The sequence below is a fragment of the Podarcis melisellensis genome (assembly GCF_964234715.1).
Source record: "Podarcis melisellensis genome assembly, chromosome: 14".
Lineage (NCBI taxonomy): Eukaryota > Metazoa > Chordata > Lepidosauria > Squamata > Lacertidae > Podarcis > Podarcis melisellensis.
The window spans coordinates 29,026,037-29,046,277 of record NC_138546.1 but is presented as its reverse complement, the minus strand read 5'-3'; the positions used below and the strand labels follow the sequence as shown (position 1 = coordinate 29,046,277).

General features: G+C 47.1%; 1 protein-coding gene across 1 annotated transcript; it reads left to right on the top strand.

Annotated features, from left to right (window-relative positions):
* Nucleotides 1-570: 570 nt before the first annotated feature.
* On the top strand, nt 571-15,171 carry FAM174B (family with sequence similarity 174 member B). Its single transcript, XM_081888829.1, has 4 exons — nt 571-1,208; nt 10,781-10,912; nt 11,370-11,441; nt 14,101-15,171. Exons 1-3 carry the CDS (start codon nt 904-906, stop codon nt 11,416-11,418), a joined length of 486 nt encoding a protein of 161 aa, XP_081744955.1. The 5' UTR covers nt 571-903; the 3' UTR covers nt 11,419-11,441; nt 14,101-15,171.
* Nucleotides 15,172-20,241: the final 5,070 nt, after the last annotated feature.

Genomic DNA, 20,241 nt, shown 5'->3' with positions numbered 1-20,241 from the left:
TGGGTTAGCGGAGTCTGTAACCTGAAGCATCTGTAACCCGAGGTACAACTGTATAGTGTTATGGAGTGTTGGACAAGGACCTTGGAGATAAAATCTCACACCCCCCCCAAACTGTGAAGCTCACTGGCTTACCTTGGACCAGTGGCGTAGCGTGGGGGGTGCAGGGGGGGCCGGCTGCACCGGGCGCAACATCTGGGCGGAAGGGTTAGGGGGCGCAAATCCACGGGTTAGGGGGCACAAATCCACGGGTTAGGGGGCGCAAATTCACGGGTTAGGAGGCGCAAATCCACAGGTTAGGGGGTGCAAATTACTTGCCTTGCCCCGGGTGCTGACAACCCACGCTACGCCACTGCCTTGGACTACGCACTGCCTCTCAGTTTAGTCTACCTCACAGGGTCGTTGTGCGGATAATATGGAGAGGCGGGGAACAGTATGCTCCTTGGAAGAAAGGTGTGATATAAACTTGCTTGGGACCGGAAGCGCACAGGACCGGGTTGACATTAACCCCGTCTCCTCCTTCGTCACACCCTTAAATATTGCCCTGGGCGCTCACCTTTGGGTGCTCTACCTTAAAAAAAAGAAAGACACCGTGACGGAGGCGGGGAGGGGCAATTCTGGATCTCCTCGTGCCGTGATGACTCGGCACTGCAGGCAGCAAGGAGCGCGGCGGAAGCCCTCTGCACTTGCGCAGGGGCCCTCTTGACGCCCAGGCCCATCTGCTGCCCGCTCCTTCCTGGCCGCGGCGGCTCCTCCTCTGCCCGCCCCTCCGCGTGCCCTGATCCGGCTCATCGGGGACGAGAAGCGGTGGGAGGCCGGGCAGCAGGCGGAAGCGAGGAGGGAAGGACGCGCAGCGGCGCCGGCCAGCAGCTGAGTCCGCCTCTGCCTGCTCCTCTCCCGGCCACCATGCGCACCTTCCCGGGCGCCGTGGCGGCCTTGCTCTGGCTCTCGCTCCTGCTCGTCCTGCCCGCCTTGGCCGCCGTGGCTCCTCCGCCCAGCGTCGCCGCTGCTGCCGCCGCCTCCTCCTCCTCGGGCTCCGGCTCCAACAGCTCGGGGCTCTCGGAGCCGCCGGCCGGGAACCGCAGCGAGGGCGCCCAGCGGAGCCCCATGTGGGCTCTGCTGCGGGACTTGCCTGCGCTCAAGGCCGCCGTCATCGGGGCTTGCGCCGCCAGCGTGGGGCTCATCGCCTGCCTGCTCCTCCGCGTCCTCAGGTGCGTAGTTGGGGGGTTGCCAGCTGCTTCCGCAGCCCGAGGCTCCTCTGCCTTTTGCAGCGCAGAACTGGAGCGGCCGCGAGCCTGCTGGGTTGGCAGGCTGCAAGTGGGCGCAGGAGGAGGCCAGGCCGGGAGCCCCCCATCCGCACCCAGGCCGGCTCACAGCTGTCAACTTTCAGATTTGAAAATAAGGGTTCACCAGACTCGAAAATAAGGGATCAGGAGCCTCACCTGTCCTGGGGACAGTCTAATAATCCGGGATAGCAGCGGGAAACGGCGCAGGAATAAGGGAATTTCCCGCAAAAAAAGAGGGAAGGTTGACAGCTATGGTCCAGCTTGGTTCTTTGGCACCCTTGGGCAAGGGGGTGGGTGATGGTGGGCCGGAGTGGAGGGTGGCATCTAAAGGCGGCAGGACAATTGGAGGCTTTGTCTGGTACGCCCAGAGTACTTTGTGCACATTAGAAACGTCTTTTATCAGATTGCACATTCTTTTGAATGGGCGATGTGCATGTTTCATGTTGCTCCTGTAAACTGCTTTTGTTTCCCTTCGGGTGAAAGGCGGATATAAATCTCAAGTGAATAAATTACCTTGATAATCTTTATGATGATTCAGAAAGGTAGGCTAGTATCAGTTGTCCACTATATTACAAACTGGCGATAAAAGGTTTGCTTCTTTAGCTTCTGGCCAATAGTACTTTCTAGTTAAATAGCGCCCTGCCCTTTAAAAAAAAGTATTTAAAGCGCAGTCTTCTACAACGCTTACTCAGAAGTAAACCCCGCCACCTTCAGCGGGGCTTATTCTCAAGCAACTTATGTTGGATTGCCGCCTTAATATGCTTTATGTACATCAAATCGGTAATCTTAACAACAGCCCTGTAAGGTAGGTCAGTTTTCATTATTCTCATGTTGTAAGGGTTGGGGCTCATTCTGAAATAACTTTGTTTCTTAAAAGGCTAGTCAGTTCTGATATTTATTTGCAGGCTTCCTCAATCTAGTGCCTGCAGATGTTGGACTACAACTCCCACCAGCCCCAGACAGCATGGCAAATGGTGAGGGATGATGGAGGTTGTAGTCCAACAACATCTGGAGTGCTCCAGACCAGGGAAGGCTTATTTATTGTACTATTCCCTTAGAGCTGGAAGTTGTTCATAGAAATCTGCATCTTCAGAAGTCTTATTCTTAACATTAAGGGGGAAAAACCCATTGCAAAATAGGCTTTCCTGTACCAGGGGTCAGCAAACTTTTCCAGCAGGGGGCCAGTCCACTGTCCCTCAGACCTTGTGGGGGGCCGGATTATATTTTGTGGGGGGAAATGAACAAATTCCTATGCCCCACAAATAAACCAGAGATCCATCTTAAATAAAGGCACACATTCTACTCATGTAAAAACATCAGGCAGGCCCCACAAATAATCCAGAGATGCATTTTAAATAAAAGGACACATTCTACTCATGTAAAAACACACTGATTCCTGGACCGTCCGCCGGCCGGATTGAGAAGGCGATTGGACCATGTTCCAGCTGAGAGTGACTTGCCTATTCCCCCATTTCTTTTCATATCTACCATGAAAACTGCATTTCTTTAAGTGGGGTGTGGGGTGGAGATAGGATTCCCCTTTCAGGGGTCTTTTTTGCTCCCCATCTTTACTGGACCCTCCATGTTTTGGAGGGGTGCTCTCTGCCTTTTGCAAGCTTTGCTGTACATGTGTGTGTATGTTTTGAAAAGACCTATCAGAGTTGTATCTCTCTCATAATTGAATCGTAGTTTCTTGAGCAGGGTTTACACAAGGTGCAAGGTACCCCCTGCCCGACCTTGTTCCAACAGAGTTTCCCTGGGGAACAACTCCTAGCCCACAATAATACTACAACCAGACCTAACACGGACACTGGCACCAGAGCCTGCAATAAACCCAGATGCCAACTTTGCTGCCACATACACCCGGACAACACCATTACTGGCCCCAACAACATCACACATACCATCTCGGGACTATTTAATTGCTCATCGTCTAACATTGTGTATGCCATCAAATGCCAACAGTGTCCTTCAGCTCTCTATATTGGACAAACAGGCCAGACCTTACGCCAAAGAATAAACGGACATAAATCGGACATCAGGAATCACAAGACAGAGAAACCAGTAGGAGAACACTTCAATCTCCCAGGACATTCTATACAAGATCTCAAAGTAGCTGTTTTACTACAAAGGAATTTCAGAAATAGACTGGAAAGAGAAGCTGCTGAATTGCAACTTATCACCAAACTTAAAACCATGGAGAGACCTGGTCTGAACAAAGACCTTGGATTCTTATCTCATTATACATGACAAAGCCATTTTTCACCTTCTCACCCCTTGCTTTTTCCTGTAAGACCTATTACAGTCGTTAAGAGTCGTCAACAGGCTCATCACAGCTATCTGCCAATCACCCATTCCCACCACCCTTCTGAGTAATACCCCTCCCCACCTTCTCACTATATAGAAGGGTCTGGAAACTTCTGTTTCAGTGTATCTGAAGAAGTGTGCATGCACACCAAAGCTCATACCAAGAACTAACTTAGTTGGTCTTTAAGGTGCTACTGGAAGGAATTTTTTTTGTTTTTTCCCTGGGGAATGGCAGTAAGGAAAAGTCACTTCCTTTTTTTGTTTTTAAAATAATCTTTATTCTTGTTATACATTAATTTACATTAAACTATACACATACCAAACCACATATTACATACATACAAACATTACACACCCAATACATACCCAACATGCCTACAATCTGACGTTTACACCACACAAAGTAGACTTCTGACTTATTCTCCTTGAGCTTTGTTACCAATCATATCTCTATACACATGTCATGTTTGTTCTTCTGCTTTTTCTTAACAATTATCTAAACGAGTGTTACTAAACCTTCTCTTTATTTACAAGGTTTAATCTATGTCTGCCAGGAGGCTTGCGTTGTCAGTATAATTTTTGAGATATTCTTTGAATATTGACCATTCTTCATTGACTTTTTGAACAGTATAGGAAAAGTCACTTCCAATGCAGAGATAAGGAGTCCTGTGACAGCCTCACCTGGACAGTCTCCCGCTGTTTGCACACTTCTAGTGGTAAACTGGACCAAGTGCTGCGCTATGTGGGACTTTGGCCTGATTCCACAAGTCTTTTCTTAGCTTCTCATGCTGAAGCAGACCATTGGTCCATCTAGCTCAATATTGGCTACACTGATTGGCAGCAAGGACTTTCTAGGGCAAAGTTTCCCAAACTTGAATCTCTAGCTGGTTTTGGACTGCAATTCCCACCATCCCTGACTAGCTCAGGATGATGTGATTTGTATTCCAAAAACAACTGGAAAGCCAGTTTTAGGGTTTCAGACAAGGGTGTTTCTCAGGCCCTACCAGAAAGATGCTGGGGATTTAACCTGGGATGTTTTGCCACTGAGCTAAGGCCTTCCTTGCAGTCTCTCTTCTGCTGGTACAGAGGACTAGGGATATCAGAAACTGTGGTAAAAGGATCAGACCATTTGCCTTTGGCTCAGTATTGGAGGTGACTCCCTAGAGTTCTTTCCCACTAACAGCTACCTGGTCCTTCTTAAATGGGAACGATTGGGAATTATATGTATGGTTGTCTGCATTCAAAACATGTCGCCTTCCACACCAAACTATGTTCCCCTGATGCCACATCAGGCTTGCTTGTCTTTGTGGATGTTTTTCTCTCTGCAGGATGCATCTGTGACCAAAGGTTACACTGCTTGCAAATATTTCTGAAAGCCGGTCATGTGTCTTTCCTGAAAAGAGGATTCTGCCTCTCCCAACAGGAATTCCTCTTGCTGGAGGAAAACAATAGTTGGAACTGCCTTTAGTGCTTTGGAGGCAAAAACGAGCAGCAGTTTTTTAAGTACGCAGAGTTAAAACGCCCCTGGCCTGCCAGTGATCGTTGTGTTCCTGGGAACCTGTCTTTCTGGTATGAGTCATTCTCCTGTCATGTTGTCAAAAAGGAGAAGGCGCTGCAGGTGCAGTTGTCATGGAGGGAAAGAGGAAGCTGGGCTCTGAAGGTTACACTTCTGCACACACACACACACACACACACACACACACACACACCCCGGCCCATTGCTAAATGTTTGAAGCTTGTATGATGTTGGTGTCAAAGGCCATAGCTCAGTAGCAGAATAACTGCTTTGCCTGCATAAGATCCCAAGTTCAATCCTTGGTGTCTCCAGGTGGGGCTACGGAAGATCCTGTGCCTAAATCACTCAGAGTAAACACTACTAAGCTAAATGGGTGAATGGTCTGACGTTAAGTGTTTTCAGCTTTGTAAGTGATGGCAGGACCTTTAGGTTGACAATGATTTGTTATATGAGTGCCTTTTTGCAGCATTTGAAATTCGCCAGGCACATTTTGCACCTGGCTATTGGGGACGCGGGTGGCGCTGTGGGTTAAATCACAGAGCCTAGGACTTGCCGATCAGAAGGTTGGCGGTTTGAATCCCCACGACGGGGTGAACTCCCTTTGCTTGGTCCCTGCTCCTGCCAACCTAGCAGTTCAAAAGCACGTCAAAGTACAAGTAGATAAATAGGTACCACTCTGGCAGGAAGGTAAACGGCATTTCCCTGCGCTGCTCTGGTTCACCAGAAGCGGCTTAGTCATGCTGGCCACATGACCCGGAAGCTGTACGCCGGCTCCCTCAGCCAATAAAGCGAGATGAGTGCCGCATCCCCAGAGTCGGTCATGACTGGACCTAATGGTCAGGGGTCCCTTTGGGTGCAAGGATGGTGCCTGACGTCTTCACCATTTGGAAGTGCGTGACATTGGATCTTGCCTGTTTTCACACACTAACAACACATCTTGTAGAATTCTATCCATGATATTTTATCTGCACAATCAGGACAAATTTCAGGAACCAAAATGTCATACTGAAAAATACGGCTTTTGAACTGTCTGGCCCTAAAATGACAGCTAGACATTCAGTTTTGGTGACTGTAACCCTGGTTTAAAGAGCCATTTGGTGGCTAGCTTATATATCTGAGTTTCTAATGCTGCATCTGTGTTAATTTTTTAAACAGTGTATTTTACATTGGATTGTTAACATTTCTAAGTGGCTGCAAGAGTTTTGCTGGAAGCAACTCAGGAATTGAACTAAGAATAACAGCAACAATATAGGAAGCTGTCTTCTTCCAGGACAGATGTAGCTCAGGGTTGTTTGCATGGAATGGCAGTGATTCAGCTTTCCAAAATCTACCTGGAGATATTTGGGGCCAAATTCTGCATGGAAAGCCAGTGCTGTATCATGGAGCTGTGGCCGAGAGATGACTGGTCTGTTAATTTGACTCCTCTAAAGGAAGCCTGCAAATAGCCACTTGCCTGCTCACCTGTGGCACATACGGATTTTCTCCAGGTGATCAAGCAAGGAAGCTTCACCCACAACACACCCATTGTTGCATTGATATATGTGATTGGAACTAGCAGCCTAGTAGAAACTAGGCTAGTGCTCATTTTGTGAAACTGATTGGCAAGGCTAACTTAGGTTGATATAGTATAATGCAGACTTAAACCAGTTTAGCAACCGTTCATTCACCAGGAAACTCTGGAAATAGTTGTTTCATGGAGGGTGCTGAAAGCATGAATGGTACCACTTGAGGTTGTCAGGTGGACAGTCTTGTGACTTACGTCACTGAGACACTTGGAGCTTGCACTTGAGCAAACTGAGCCAAAAGTGTTCGTGTTTTTCTAGCCCTGCTCAGGGATATTCTGCATGCCTAAAGGCTACATGTGATTGTGCAATAATATTGTGCATGACCAGAACTGGATGCAGTATCAAAAGGGTGGATGTGTTGCCCAACCTGTAATGGCCCCGCAGAAATCTTCTGATCGGCCTCAGGCTCTTTGTGACTTGTCAACAGGAATATACTGGGTATGTGGAACATGGAAAGGTAAATTGCTCCCTCCACGATGGGATGGGATCTGTACACTAACTAGCTGATGGCTTTCCAGCAGGGTTACACAAATTAACCCCACTTCAGCACCAGCTGAAGTGAAAGGGCTTAGCGATGTCACAGAAAGAGAACAGTTTTGTAAAAAGCAGTAAAATGTATTGGCAGGGTTCTTCCCCTTGACGTTGCACTCTCAAATTTTGCCCTGCTCAAAAAGTGCCTGGTGTGTTGCCTTTCCTTGGAGTTTGGGTAGGCGAATCATCCTTTCTCCCTGCTCTGTTGACTTTGCCAAGAGGTATGTCGAAGGCATCCCAGTAGTGCTGTATGGAAGTGAGAGCTGGACCATAAAGAAGGCTGAAGAATTGTTGCTTTTGAATTCTGGTGCTGGAGGAGACTCTTGAGAGTCCCATGGACTGCAAGAAGATCAAACCTCTCCATTCTTAAGGAAATCAGCCCTGAGTGCTCACTGGAAGGACAGATCGTGAAGCTGAGGCTCCAATACTTTGGCCACCTCATGAGAAGAGAAGACTCCCTGGAAAAGACCCTGATGTTGGGAAAGATGGAGGGCACAAGGAGAAGGGGATGACAGAGGACAAGATGGTTGGACAGTGTTCTCGAAGCTACCAGCATGAGTTTGACCAAACTGCGGGAGGCAGTGGAAGACAGGAGTGCCTGGCTGCTCTGGTCCATGGGGTCACGAAGAGTCGGACACAATTAAATGACTAAACAACAACATGTCGAAGGCTAGCAATGTGCAGCCTATTCTGAACTGGTGCCAGATTCATCAGGGGCCCTTCCATGATTAATTTGTTTGGGGTGGGGAACCTGCAGCCTTCCAGATTCTGTTGTACTCCAACTTCCACCAGCCCTAGGTGATAGGATCATTAAGAATATAAGAAGACCGTGCTGGATTAGGCCAGTGGCCCATCCAGTCCAGCATCCTGTTCTCACAGTGGCCGGCCAGAAGCCTGTAGGAAACCTGCAAGCAGGACCTGAGCACAAGAGCTCTTTCCACTCCTGTGGTTTCCAGAAACTAGGAAACCAAGTTGGTGGCCATCACTGCCTCCTGTGGGAGAGAGTTCCATAGCTGAACTATTTACATCAGGGGCCAGCAAACTTTTTCAGCAGGGGGCCGGTTCACTGTGCCTCAGACCTTGTGGGGGGCCGGACTATATTTTTTTGGGGGGGAAATGAACAGATTCCTATGCCCCAAAAATAACCCAGAGATGCATTTTAAATAAAAGGACACATTCTACTCCGCCATCCATCGGCCCCCAACCAGTACAGCTGTGTTGGATGGGACTGATGGGAGTTACAGTCCAAAAGATCTGGAGGGCATCAGGTAAGGGACAATGAATGTAGGGTCTCCTCCTTGTTTTAGCCTCATGAATGTATTGACCTGCAGCTGCAAGTATCAAGGACCGTATTTCTTCCTCCAATCTTGCTTCTCAAGAGTGGTGGTGCTGCCGGCTCAGAGTGGGAGGGGGCCACGTCTTGGGATCATGGGGTCAGGAGCGGATCCTTTTAATCCTGATGGCTGCCTGGCTAAAAATAGATGAAAGGCTGAAGAGCAGTCTGAGCAGCGGGCAAGCTGACAGCGAGCGATTGCAGCCTCTGCGTGATGGGGAGCAGCTGTTCTTCATGTGACTGAGTGCTTGGTCAGAATCAGGGCTGGTGAATGGAAAGGGCTGAGTGAGAGTGGCCACAGACTCCACCTTTCTCCCTCTCTCTCTCCTAGCTGTCTTCTTGCTGAGTTCTAAGTTTAAGCACCCAGATTGGGGGGACGGGGGACTTGAAGAGAGAAAGCCAAGGTCATTCTGGGAGGTGGTGAGAAAGATGGCTTATAATAATCGCTTGGCAAGCATCTGTACCAGAGGAGAACCCATGCTCTCCGGGACCTATTCAGCTTACAGCCTTAGTACTGCTATGACTGTTCCTGCTGCTACTACTGCTCTGATTTATATGGCACCGTCAGCATACGTGATGCATCAACAGGACAGGCCATTGCTCTGTGCAGCTTACTGTTATAATACCATTACTAGTTACATGGCACTATCAGTGCACATGGCCCAGGAAGATGATATGTCCCTGCCCCAAGTGGCTTGCAATTTAAAATTCAGTGTAGGGGCAATAGAAAAGGGAGGGAGGTGAAGCTAGGAATAAACAGAGGAATGGTTGTTTACACAGCATGTTATTTGGGTGACCATGTGGCTGGCCTTCTACTTGAAAGTCTGGATAAAGTATTTCCCCTCCTTTTAAAAATTACAAAACCCACCTTCACCATACCTTGCAATAAGGAAGTTTATAATATGCACGAAAGTAAAACCATGTCTGTTGGTTGTAGTTGTTGTTGTTTTTAATCCATATCCCAAGGCAGGGAGGAGTAATTCTGATCAGTGTTAGTGATGGAGCAATCATACCTAGTGGATAGTGTTTGTTCTCGGCTAATTAATTGGGAATAAATAGGGTGATCTTGTGGACACTTCCTAAATGGGCTTGTAAAAGCTATATTGGTTTTTAATGGCTCATTATGTTTGTGGTTCATGGTAGTAATTTCAAAGAAGGTCTTTACAATGGCAGCTGAACAGATTAAGCAGCAGATCTCAAGGGTTGTTCAATCACTGGCAATTACAGTCCTTAAGTGATGCAGCTTAGCAAGCCCCAGATAGGTCTGTGCCCCAGTTGGGGTACAGAGTGATGGTCCCTGCTATGGAAGATGGGCCTTCCTCATTTCTTAGCAGCATTCGTGCCTTTACAACCCAGGCAAATGAAAGCCTGTTCAAGTGTAAACACTGTGCTCCAGATAACCAGAGTCTTAACCATACCGGATTGCAACTCTTGAATCAGAACCAACAAAAGAGGCAAAATATTCTCAACATGAGAAGCTTCATGGGATCTGGCCTGAAGGCATCTAGAGACAAGTTTCGGTTTGAATTTCAACAAGGCCACACAGATGGGAATGAAAGCAGCCTGGAGGCTGCACACAGTTGTTTTAAGGGGTTTGCAAGAGGGTTAGTAGTTGCGCTAACCTGATGCAGGAGGAGCCCATCGGTTCCCACTATGCTCTGTTCATGTACTTGTAAATCAAACATAATTGCAAAAGGTAGTCGAATGAGTAGAGTGTGGTAGTCTGGTGAGCAGAGAATTTGCCTTGACACAGGCAGATCTGGGTTCAAATCCCCACATAGGGTGTTCTCTCTCTCTCCTCCCTCCCCCCCAAGTGTTTTTTCATACAGTCGTCCCTTGGTTCTTGAATGGAATCTGTTCCGGAAGTCTGTTCGACTTTTGAAAATGTTTGAAAACCAAGGCGAAGCTTCCGATTGGCTGCAGGAGCTTCCTGCACTCAAGCAGAAGCTGCGTCAGCTGCATCGGACATTTGGCTTCCAAAAAAAGTTTGCAAACCGGAACACTTCTGGGTTTGCGGCGTTTGGGAGCCAAAATGTTCGAATCACAAGGCGTTCGGGATCCAAGGTACGACTGTATTAGCTGGAGCAACAATGAGAAACCGAGAGTGGCTGGAAAAGTGGCCTGGTAACAGGGGTCTGTTGCCTCTTTTTCTCCACTCCCATTTGGATGGGTTAAAATAAATTCTCAGTGTTTTGTTTCCACAATATTTGTGTACACCTACAATATAATTTTCTTGTTGTTTCAGGTCTGGCAGGAAGATTAAAAAAACCCGCAAGTATGACATCATCACAACTCCAGCAGAACGGGTGGAAATGGCCCCCTTAAATGAAGATGATGAGGATGATGAAGATTCCACAGTGTTTGACATAAAATATAGGTAAGGAGAGGGGGAGGACGGTGTAAACATTATGGGTGAGTGGGTGGAACTTTTTTTAAAGGGGGGTGATATCTATGTTGGTCCATTTAGAAATGAATAAATTGGACAGTACGTCGCTACGAGATCTCCACCTAAGAAGATCAACCATTATTAGCACTTGTGGAATCTGATTAGTACAACCTTCCCCAAGCTCCAGATGTTAATGAGTAGAATTCCCATTAACCCCAGCATCATATGGCTATGCTGTCTGAGGGTTGATGAGGGTTGTAGTCATTAACATCTGGAGAGGGTACCAGCGTGGGAATTTAGGGAAAGGCTGCTTGAATTAGATCAGCTTCTACTAGGTGCAAAGTCTGAGCTTCTGTTCATGCATCCCATCTTCAAGTTTATTTACAAGGTGCAGACTTAGGTGTCTTTCAATATGATGCCCTCCTTTTTTGTTGTTTTTAAAATACAGACCAAAGAAGAGTTCTGGAGAACTTGAAAAGTTGCTCACAACTTTGTGAGGGTTCGGTTGGTCCTAACAAAGGTATTAGCCTACTGCAGATTTTGGATTTGTTGCGGGCAGGGGTGGAAATTAGTGTGTGTTCCCTCCCACTCGCTTTTTCCGCTCCCCTTTACAAACAAGGCCTGGAATGTATTTAGTGGAGTCATTTCCAACTTTCTCTTGTGATGAAGAGCAAAGTAAGAGTAACCCTGTCCAGCTCTGTGGGTCCTTGCAGGTCACTGAGGAAGCAGCTGTTAAGTCTGGATCAAGCACAAAGCATACAGGACCTTGGACAGCTCCGAGGAGCTTCTGGAGATGTTGTCTCTGCAGGGATCCTGAGCCAACTAAAGCTTTATACAGTGGTACCTCGGGTTAAGAACTTAATTCATTCTGGAGGTCCGTTCTTAACCTGAAACTGTTCTTAACCTGAAGCACCACTTTAGCTAATGGGGCCTCCCGCTACCGCCACGCCACCACTGCGCGATTTCTGTTCTCATCCTGAAGCAAAGTTCTTAACCCAAGGTGCTATTTCTGGGTTAGCGGAGTCTGTAACATGAAGCATCTGTAACCCGAGGTAGCACTATACTGGCTAGCAGGGGAAGCAGGCGGGTCCAAGTGGAGAGTAGGCAAGAACAGGACCCTGGCGTACTATGCTAAAGCATCTCCCGAGGTCATCTACAAGAGATGTGGCCTCTGCAGGGAGCTGAACCTCCGTGTAGGCTTACCAGACTTGATGTGTGGTAGGGTCTGTGTTCCCTGGAGGAGCTGCCTGGCTAGTTAGAGGACCCTCACCTTATTTTGTAGCAAGGTTGGGGGTTACAGAGGTACTGCAAGGTATGCAACCTCTGAGTCAGAGGATCCTGGCAAGGCTGTGTTCTTTGGCTGGAAGGGCTGTGAGGTTCTTTCCGCTGCTCTGCCGCCTCCCATAGGAAGTAGCTTGAGCCTCATCACGGTCCTCTGATGTGCATTTCAATGTCCCTGACAAAGGTCCGAGCAGGACTGGTGCAGTTGACAATGGCCAGCGCTTTGCATCAACACAAGCTTGTCTCCCAACAAACCCTCGCCTTGCAAGACGGTAGAACAGTACAAAAGGAGACAGTTGAATTCATCAAAACTTGGGATGCTTTTCCATCATAGCTGGATCTCCAGAGTACCTTTGTTCCTTCTGATAATAAAGGCCCCTTTAGATCAATACCCGTCTATAGAATACCCCCCCTTTCCAATGCACAGATGCCCTTTTGCATACAGACGCCGAGCATTGTGTTGTTCAAGGGTGTGTGTGTGCGTGCTGTTCTCTGGAGGTTGCTTTTAATTGGGTGTCTTGCAAGTGAGAGCTGGAGGGTCTTTTCTGTACACTGCTAGGTGGATTGTGTTGGGGGTGAAGCTGGTTTTTGAACACATTTATCTCTCAAGCAGGCTGACTTGCCTGCTTGGAAGGCAAAATTGTTATTCCAAAATGGGATGTGGTGGCAGGGAGAAGGAAAGAATGACAAGTTTGCTGAGATGCTTAAACTCCAAGATATAATAATAATAATAATAATAATAATAATAATAATAAACAATGACAACTACTCAAGATTGCAACAGCCAGCCTTGAATTTTCCACCATCATTGAACTGTTTCAGCCCAAGGGTGGAGGGAAGGAGGAGAAGCATCAAAAGGCTCTTTCTAAGGCAAGCGTCTTGCCTGGGTGATGTCCCTGGGTGCTATTAGGAGACAGATCCTGGGGCTGTTTCATGTAGTTCCCCAAAGTGTGTTGCAAGAGTCCTGCTAGCACACTTTGGGAGAAAGAAATTGAAACCATTAAAGCCTCTTATTGGCCCCGAAGCCCCTCCCTCGGTTAGGAGGCATCAGCCACGCCTTTGGGTCAGCAGTCATCCCTCCTGAAAGAGAGAGATGGAGCAGGTTCATTCACTGCCCTGTAAGAGAGGTTGCTCACTGAGTCTCTCTGTGAGTTGCCATTCTGGATGTGCCTCCTTCCATTAATATATATGCTCAGTACTGTTTCTCTGGCATTGCCCATCTTGCCTATTTGTGGATAGTGAATGTGTTGCAAAATAACCTCTGTCTTTGGCAAATGTACTTCTGTCTTTCTCTGCCTTTAGTTTTTGAATTATTATTATTATTTATTATTATTATTATTATTATTATTATTATTATTATTTTACATTAAAGTACATAACATTCCTAACACTGTACATATATTAAGAGAGAAGGCAGTCCCGGCATGCAGACTCACCATTTAATAGATTCAGCGTGTTAAGGAAATAAGGATGGGGATGGCAGAGGAAAACAAACATTGGAGAAGCTGCTCCTCTTTTGGCTGATGGTTGGGGCCACCTTGGGCTCCCCTTTGCTATTTTCTTCTTCCTGGGAGGCAAGGGGTGCAGCATCCCAGTAGACACTTAGTCCTTTGGCCAGTGCCAGAATGTGCCTCCCTTTAACTTGGCTGTCTCAGGTAACTGGCAGTGGGAGCAAAGTATTCCCTCCCCCAATGCATGTTGGGGAGCCACAAACTCCCTTCGGCTGCTCCTTCTCTGACTGCTTGACAGAGCCAAGCTGGTTTCCCACTGCCCAAAATGGGTTTGGAGCAAAGAGACTAGGTTGGCCACATACCCAGCTTGTGAGGATGGCCTGCATCTTGTTGAATTTTATGAGACACACTTCTCTGCTGTTGCTAATTATTTCATTTCTCTTCCAGGTGAGGCTGTTGCACAAGGCTCATCAGGATGGAGGTCTCCTGTCAAGAACCTTGCAAGAACCTTGGCAACAGAGGGGAAAAGGAAGACAGAACCTTAGCATCAACAAAACTTACAATTTTCCACTGTTCCAAATATATATACATACATGATTTATGAAGGATTTTGACAGGAGACAGCTGAGCATTGGGCATTGCTACTATGTTCCTGGGTACCAGGTTGGAAGAACTGGAGGTGCTTTTCCTTCTGGACTGCTTTTCAACTGGAAAAAAATCCCTCTCTTTTTGTTTTGTTACAGATCTGGTTACCTGCAACGTTTGTAGGCCAACCCAGAGCCCTAGTTATTAGGAGTGCCAGTTTTGTTCGAAGGCACCCAGGCTAACCAACAAACTCTCTGATCAGAAGTGCTAAACTTAGATGGATGGTTATTCTCCATGGCACCTGAAACGCCTGGCATTGTGTGGTTCTGGGCTGGCAGCAACCTCTGCTCATCTCACGGAAGCTCAGGACTTGTGCAAACTCTGCTGAATTGATTGAACCTGTGTATTGATGTGTGAATGTGTGTGTGTTTTGCTTTTTGTGGGTGTGATGTGGGCCGCTGTGATGACTTGCTACTACTACTGATAACAATTGCACTAATCATCTGCTCTTGCAATAAGGCTCTCTGCCGTCTCTCTAAGGGGATATCTCCACAATCCTCTGGGGAGGGCAAACTCTGAGACGCAGGGGGAGAAAAACCCAGCCAGTTCAGGAGGAAAGGAAAGATCTGTTTTGGCAGCCCCTTGCTCCTCTTTCCTTATTCCTGAGGAAGTCAAACCTTACTGCTGGGCCGGGGGGGGGGGGAGGCCTCACCTGTGACCCTGTGGATGTTGTTTTCACCGTTGGCTGTGCTGGCTGGAGCTAAAGGGAGTTGGGAGTCCAGAAACCTCTGGAGAACTGCAGGTTCCCGATTCCTGCCTTACACCGAGTGCTGTTTTGTGTCTGTGTCTCCCTCTGCCTGTGAGTCGCCTCTCTCTCACCTCCTCTATTGTATTTCACGACAATCTGCAGTGAGGCTATTAAAGAGCAATTAGATAACTTTGCTTTTTTTGCGTTGTCATGTGCTCCTGGTCAAATATTCTTGTTACCAACCAAAATGATTTTTAACATTGTTTTCAACTTTGGTCAATCAGGGTCCAGCTTTTGCAATGCATAACACAAAGCCAAATACAGGGGAACCTCGGAAGTCGAATGTAAGCCATTCCGCAAGGACGTTCGACATCCGAAATGTTTGAATTCTGAGGTGTGGCTTCTGATTGGCTGACAGCTAGGCTTTTTGCAGATGGGAAGCCACATCGGACGTTTGGGTTCCGAGGAACGTTCGAAAACTGGAACACTTTTTGGTTTTCAATGTTTGGGAGCCAGAACGTTCAGGAACGGAGTGGTTCGAGAACTGAGGTTCCACTGTAGCTGGTCTCTTTTCCAGCCCAGATCAAGTTACCTCTTTGCCATTGTTATCACAACTGCATGTTCTACCACGTGTCTCTTTGAAAGACTTCATCTTCTGTGCAAAGCAGCCTGGAGAGAACAGTTCCCCTTTGCAATGGCCCTCCCTCTCTCGGCTACATTTCCCCCAGTCCAGGTTGCAGTCTTCTGTTCCAGCAGCCTCTCATTCACCCTGAGACTATGGTGGTACTATTATCAAAATCTTCTCTGCATCCTCATGGAGGGATGCTGACTTCTTTTGATGTTCTGTTCCCAGAACTGGACATTTAGTAGAGGTCAGCGTTAACAGACCTGCTGCTCTTTGAGAAAGGGATTGTTTTAATCCTCTCTGCATTGCTGCCTTCTGTCCAGTGAACTTAACCTGCCCTTCTTGGGACGTGGGTTGAGAAATATTCAGGGCTGGCCACGGGAGGCCTGCCTTTTGCTTCTTTCCTGTCACACAGAAACCGAAAACCTCTCATCAACTCTTAGGATTTCCTGATAGCTTGGAACTGGGTGGAGTTCTCCATGGGTGGGTGTTATTCTTGGGGCAGATTTCAAATAAAATAGAACTGTTTTGAGAAAACCCTTGATGTCAGCTCCTCCTTGGAGGGACAAGGCTGATGTTCGTCTCCCCCTGGCCTTAAAAATGTGTTTCTGGTTCTGCCAAGTTTTGTCTTTTGAACATACAGAGTGGGATTAAATCCTTGCTCACCAGTGATGGTTAAAGCCTGCTGCATTGGCAGTGACTGTAGACCAGGCATGTCCAAAGTCAGTTTAGGGGTCTAAACCGGGCCCCTGTGGCAGTTTTTCCCCCCGGGGTAAAAGCCTAAAAAAATTCAACAACTTAAATCCTAAAAGGTCAACAACTTTGGTTGGCCCTTTGGTCGGTCCTCATGGATGTTCACTTCATCAAATCTGGCCCTCTTTGAAAAGAGTTTGGACACCCCTGCTGTAGACCCCTCAACCCTACCACAAGCATCAGCTAGGTGAGATTCTGGATTTGATGGTCTTGTAGTAAGCCAATCCTGCTGTGTTTGGGTCCCTATTCTATTGTGTGATTCCCTGAACCTCTGCCCTCAAGTCTTCCCTTGTTCATACTCCCAATTGTTATCTCAGACATGCTGCCCTGAAAGATCTTGGCCCTTGCCCGAGACCTTGCCTTTTCTTCAAGATCTCCCTTCCATATGTGGAAAATGGCAAATATTTACTTGAGATGGTGCTTGTGAGGGCGAATGGGTTCAAGATTGTCAGGCTCATGATTTCTCTATCTCCGTTAGCCTACCTGGCTTTATTTATTCTCATTAGAAAAAGTTACAGGCCGCTTAATCAAAAGGTGGCCTAAGCAGTGGACCTAATAAAACACAGATAAAATCAGTAAAACTTTTGAAAACAAATACACAGAGCTATGTATATGTCTGGGTAGGATTGCTTGAAATTTGAGGAATGTAAGCTTAAAAAGGGACATGGGTGGCGCTGTGGGTTAAACCACAGAGCCTAGGACTTGCCGATCAGAAGGTCGGCGGTTCGAATCCCCGGGACGGGGTGAGCTCCCGTTGCTCAGTCACTGCTCCTGCAAACCTAGCAGTTCGAAAGCATGTCAAAGTGCAAGTAGATAAATAGGTACCGCTCTGGCGGGAAGGTAAATGGTGTTTTCCGTGCACTGCTCTGGTTTTCCAGAAGTGGCTTAGTCATTCTGGCCACATGACCCGGAAGCTATACGCCGGCTCCCTCAGCCAATAAAGCGAGATGAGCGCCGCAACCCCAGAGTCGGCCACAACTGGACCTAATGGTCAGGAGTCCCTTTACCTTTTAAGCTTAAAAAGAAAGCAGATTCCTGGTCTGAGGTACTTGATGACGGTGATTTTATATACCACCCTTAAGCATAAGATCTGAGGGCGGTTCACAGAATAAAATACAGGATAAAAACATATACATGATTAAAACAAAACAGCAAAATGTTAACCCTCCCTTCCCACTTAGAATCTAAACTAAGACACCAGAGGGAGATGAGCAAAACCGAAAGAGGAAGGAGATGGAAAGATCATGATGACTGAGGGATGAAAGCTGATGCATTCAGGCTTTGCTTTAATGGTTGGTGATGACTTGAGGGTTTAAACCACAAGCTTCATGGAAAAGGTGGGTTTTGGAGGGCAACGGGGGTGGCATCATGGAAGCGTGTGTTCTAAATATGACATCAGTGCTCAGTCATAACACTGGAATTCTCCCAACTGGGTTTTGGAGTTAAATGCAAGGATTTGAGCCTGCACACTGTCTTCCCATGACAAAACTGTTTTGACAGCTGGAATAAGCCTTATCTGCCTCAAGTTTCCCTGATTTGTTGCCCTTCCAATCTTTCTGGTTCAGCTCTTTGATCCCAGAGGTGTGTGGTTCTTTCTCCCCCTGCTGTCTCTCATTATCCAGAAAGAAAAAGCTTTTTGCTTTACGGACGCAGGTAATGGCCTTAAAAGAGCTCTGGTCTCTGGGTGAAAATCTACTTTCGCTTGCAAGTTCCCCTGCCTTCTTTTCTGGGCTAGGATTCAGACATCTTAAGAGCTGGAAACTGATGTTTAAGACCCAGTGCCGTTTTCAGGTTTTGGAGGGCCTTGAATAGTTGGAGGGGGTGCTTGCTAGAGTAGGGGTCATATCCCCTCTTGAAAATTCACCAGCATTTTAGTGTAAAGTTCTGATGAACATTTTTGTACGCAATTTTGCATAAGATACACATTTTTGCAAAGCCGTTTCCCTTAATAACATGCCTTTGGTATGGTATTTCTTTTTGCTGATATATACATTTTTAGGCACACACTAGCCTAGTTCATGCATTTTTTTACTTATTACTTGGCTGCAGAACTGCATTGAAAAATGTGTTATTGCATGAATTTCACTGGACGGCTTTTGTTTTTGAAAGGGCAACTTTGGTCGGTTTGCCTCTAAATGCTGTTGGTGGCCACACGGACCTCAGTGTGACAACAGTCTTACTTTTTTGCATGTAGGAAGATGTGTGCATACATATAGCATGCACACACACACACACACAAAGTGAATGCTATCCTAGGCTGCATCAATGGAAGGCTAGTGGTCAAGGGAAGTAATAGGCTCTATTCTGCCTTGGTCAGACCACACACCTGGAGTCCAGTGTCCAGTTCTGGGCACCACAGTTTAAGAAGGATATTGACAATCTGGAAGGTGTTCAGAGGAGGGCAACCAAGGTTAATAAAGGGTCTGCAAGCCAAGCCTTATGAGGAATAATTGAGGCAGCTGAATATAGTCTGGAAAAGAGAAGACTTGAGAGGAGATATGATAGCTGTCTCCAAATATCTGAAGGGCTGTCACATGGACGATGGAGCAGGCTCTTTTGTGTTGCTCCAGAGGGTAGGATCGGAACCAATGGATTCAAATGACAAGAAAGGATATTCCAGCTAAACAGTAGGAAGAACCTGACAGTAAGAGCTGTTTGACAATGGAATGGACCAATTTGGCAGGTGGTAGATCCTCATTCAGGAAATCAGCCCTGAGTGCTCACTGGAAGGACAGATCCTGAAGCTGAGACTCCAATACTTTGGCCACCTCATGAGAAGAGGACTCCCTGGAAAAGACCCTGATGTTGGGAAAGATGGAGGGCACAAGGAGAAGGGGACGACGGAGGACGAGATGGTTGGATAGTGTGCTCGAAGCTACCAGCATGAGTTTGACCAAACTGTGGGAGGCAGGGGAAGACAGGAGTGCCTGGTGTGCTCTGGCCCATGGGGTCACGAAGAGTCGGACACGACTAAATGACTAAACAACAACAGATCCTCATTGGAGGTTTTTAAACGGAGATTGGATGGCTATCTATCAGGGGTTCTTTAGCTGTGATTCTTGTATTGGACTAGATGACAATTGGTGTTCCTTCCCACTCCCATTCTATATATTGAAAGGTTGTTGATTTGGGGACATGGCCCTCAGGCTGAAGAAGCTTCCTGTCCTAACATAACCACAGTTAACTAAGAGTACTGGTGAGTTGCAATGGAGAATTCTTCATTTGTTTCACCTCCCTGCTCATCTATGCATAGCGCTGAGGGTGAGGAATTATCCAGTCACCTCTTTTTATTCATAGCCACTGCATGCTATTTATTAACAAAGCACCACAAAAGAAGAATTTCTTGCCTGGCCATGTTCAAAAGGGAGTTTCTCCTGTCTTGAAATCAGAGGCAGGGCAGATTTGGAACACAGAGCACTCATTTAGCACTTAAAGCGTTTGCTAGACTTGGGAGGATGGGGGAGAAAGAGAAGGAAATCTGTGGCATGATCTCAAGAGGAAATGTTCAAAGGGCACCGTGCTCTTGTGGAGCTCTGACTGATAATCAGCAGGGTGTGCAAAGCAGACTTCCCAGGTGATTGTGCTCAAAGCTGCAAAAACGGCCCATTCTGGACGCGCTATTAAATCTCTGGAGTGCGTTCAGGGCACCTGGAAGCAAGGCACTCGGAAATGGACGTGGCCTTGGCCTGCAAGGACTAATGAAGGGACACATTACACAGGGACACACGCACACCATATGTTTAAAGCACAGTCAATGCATGTTTAAAACAGATGACCTCCCCCAAAGAATCATGGAAAGGGCGAGCGGTGAACTACAATTCCCAGGATTCTTTGGCGTAAGTCATGTGGGTCACTCCCGAGTCAATCCATTGGTCCA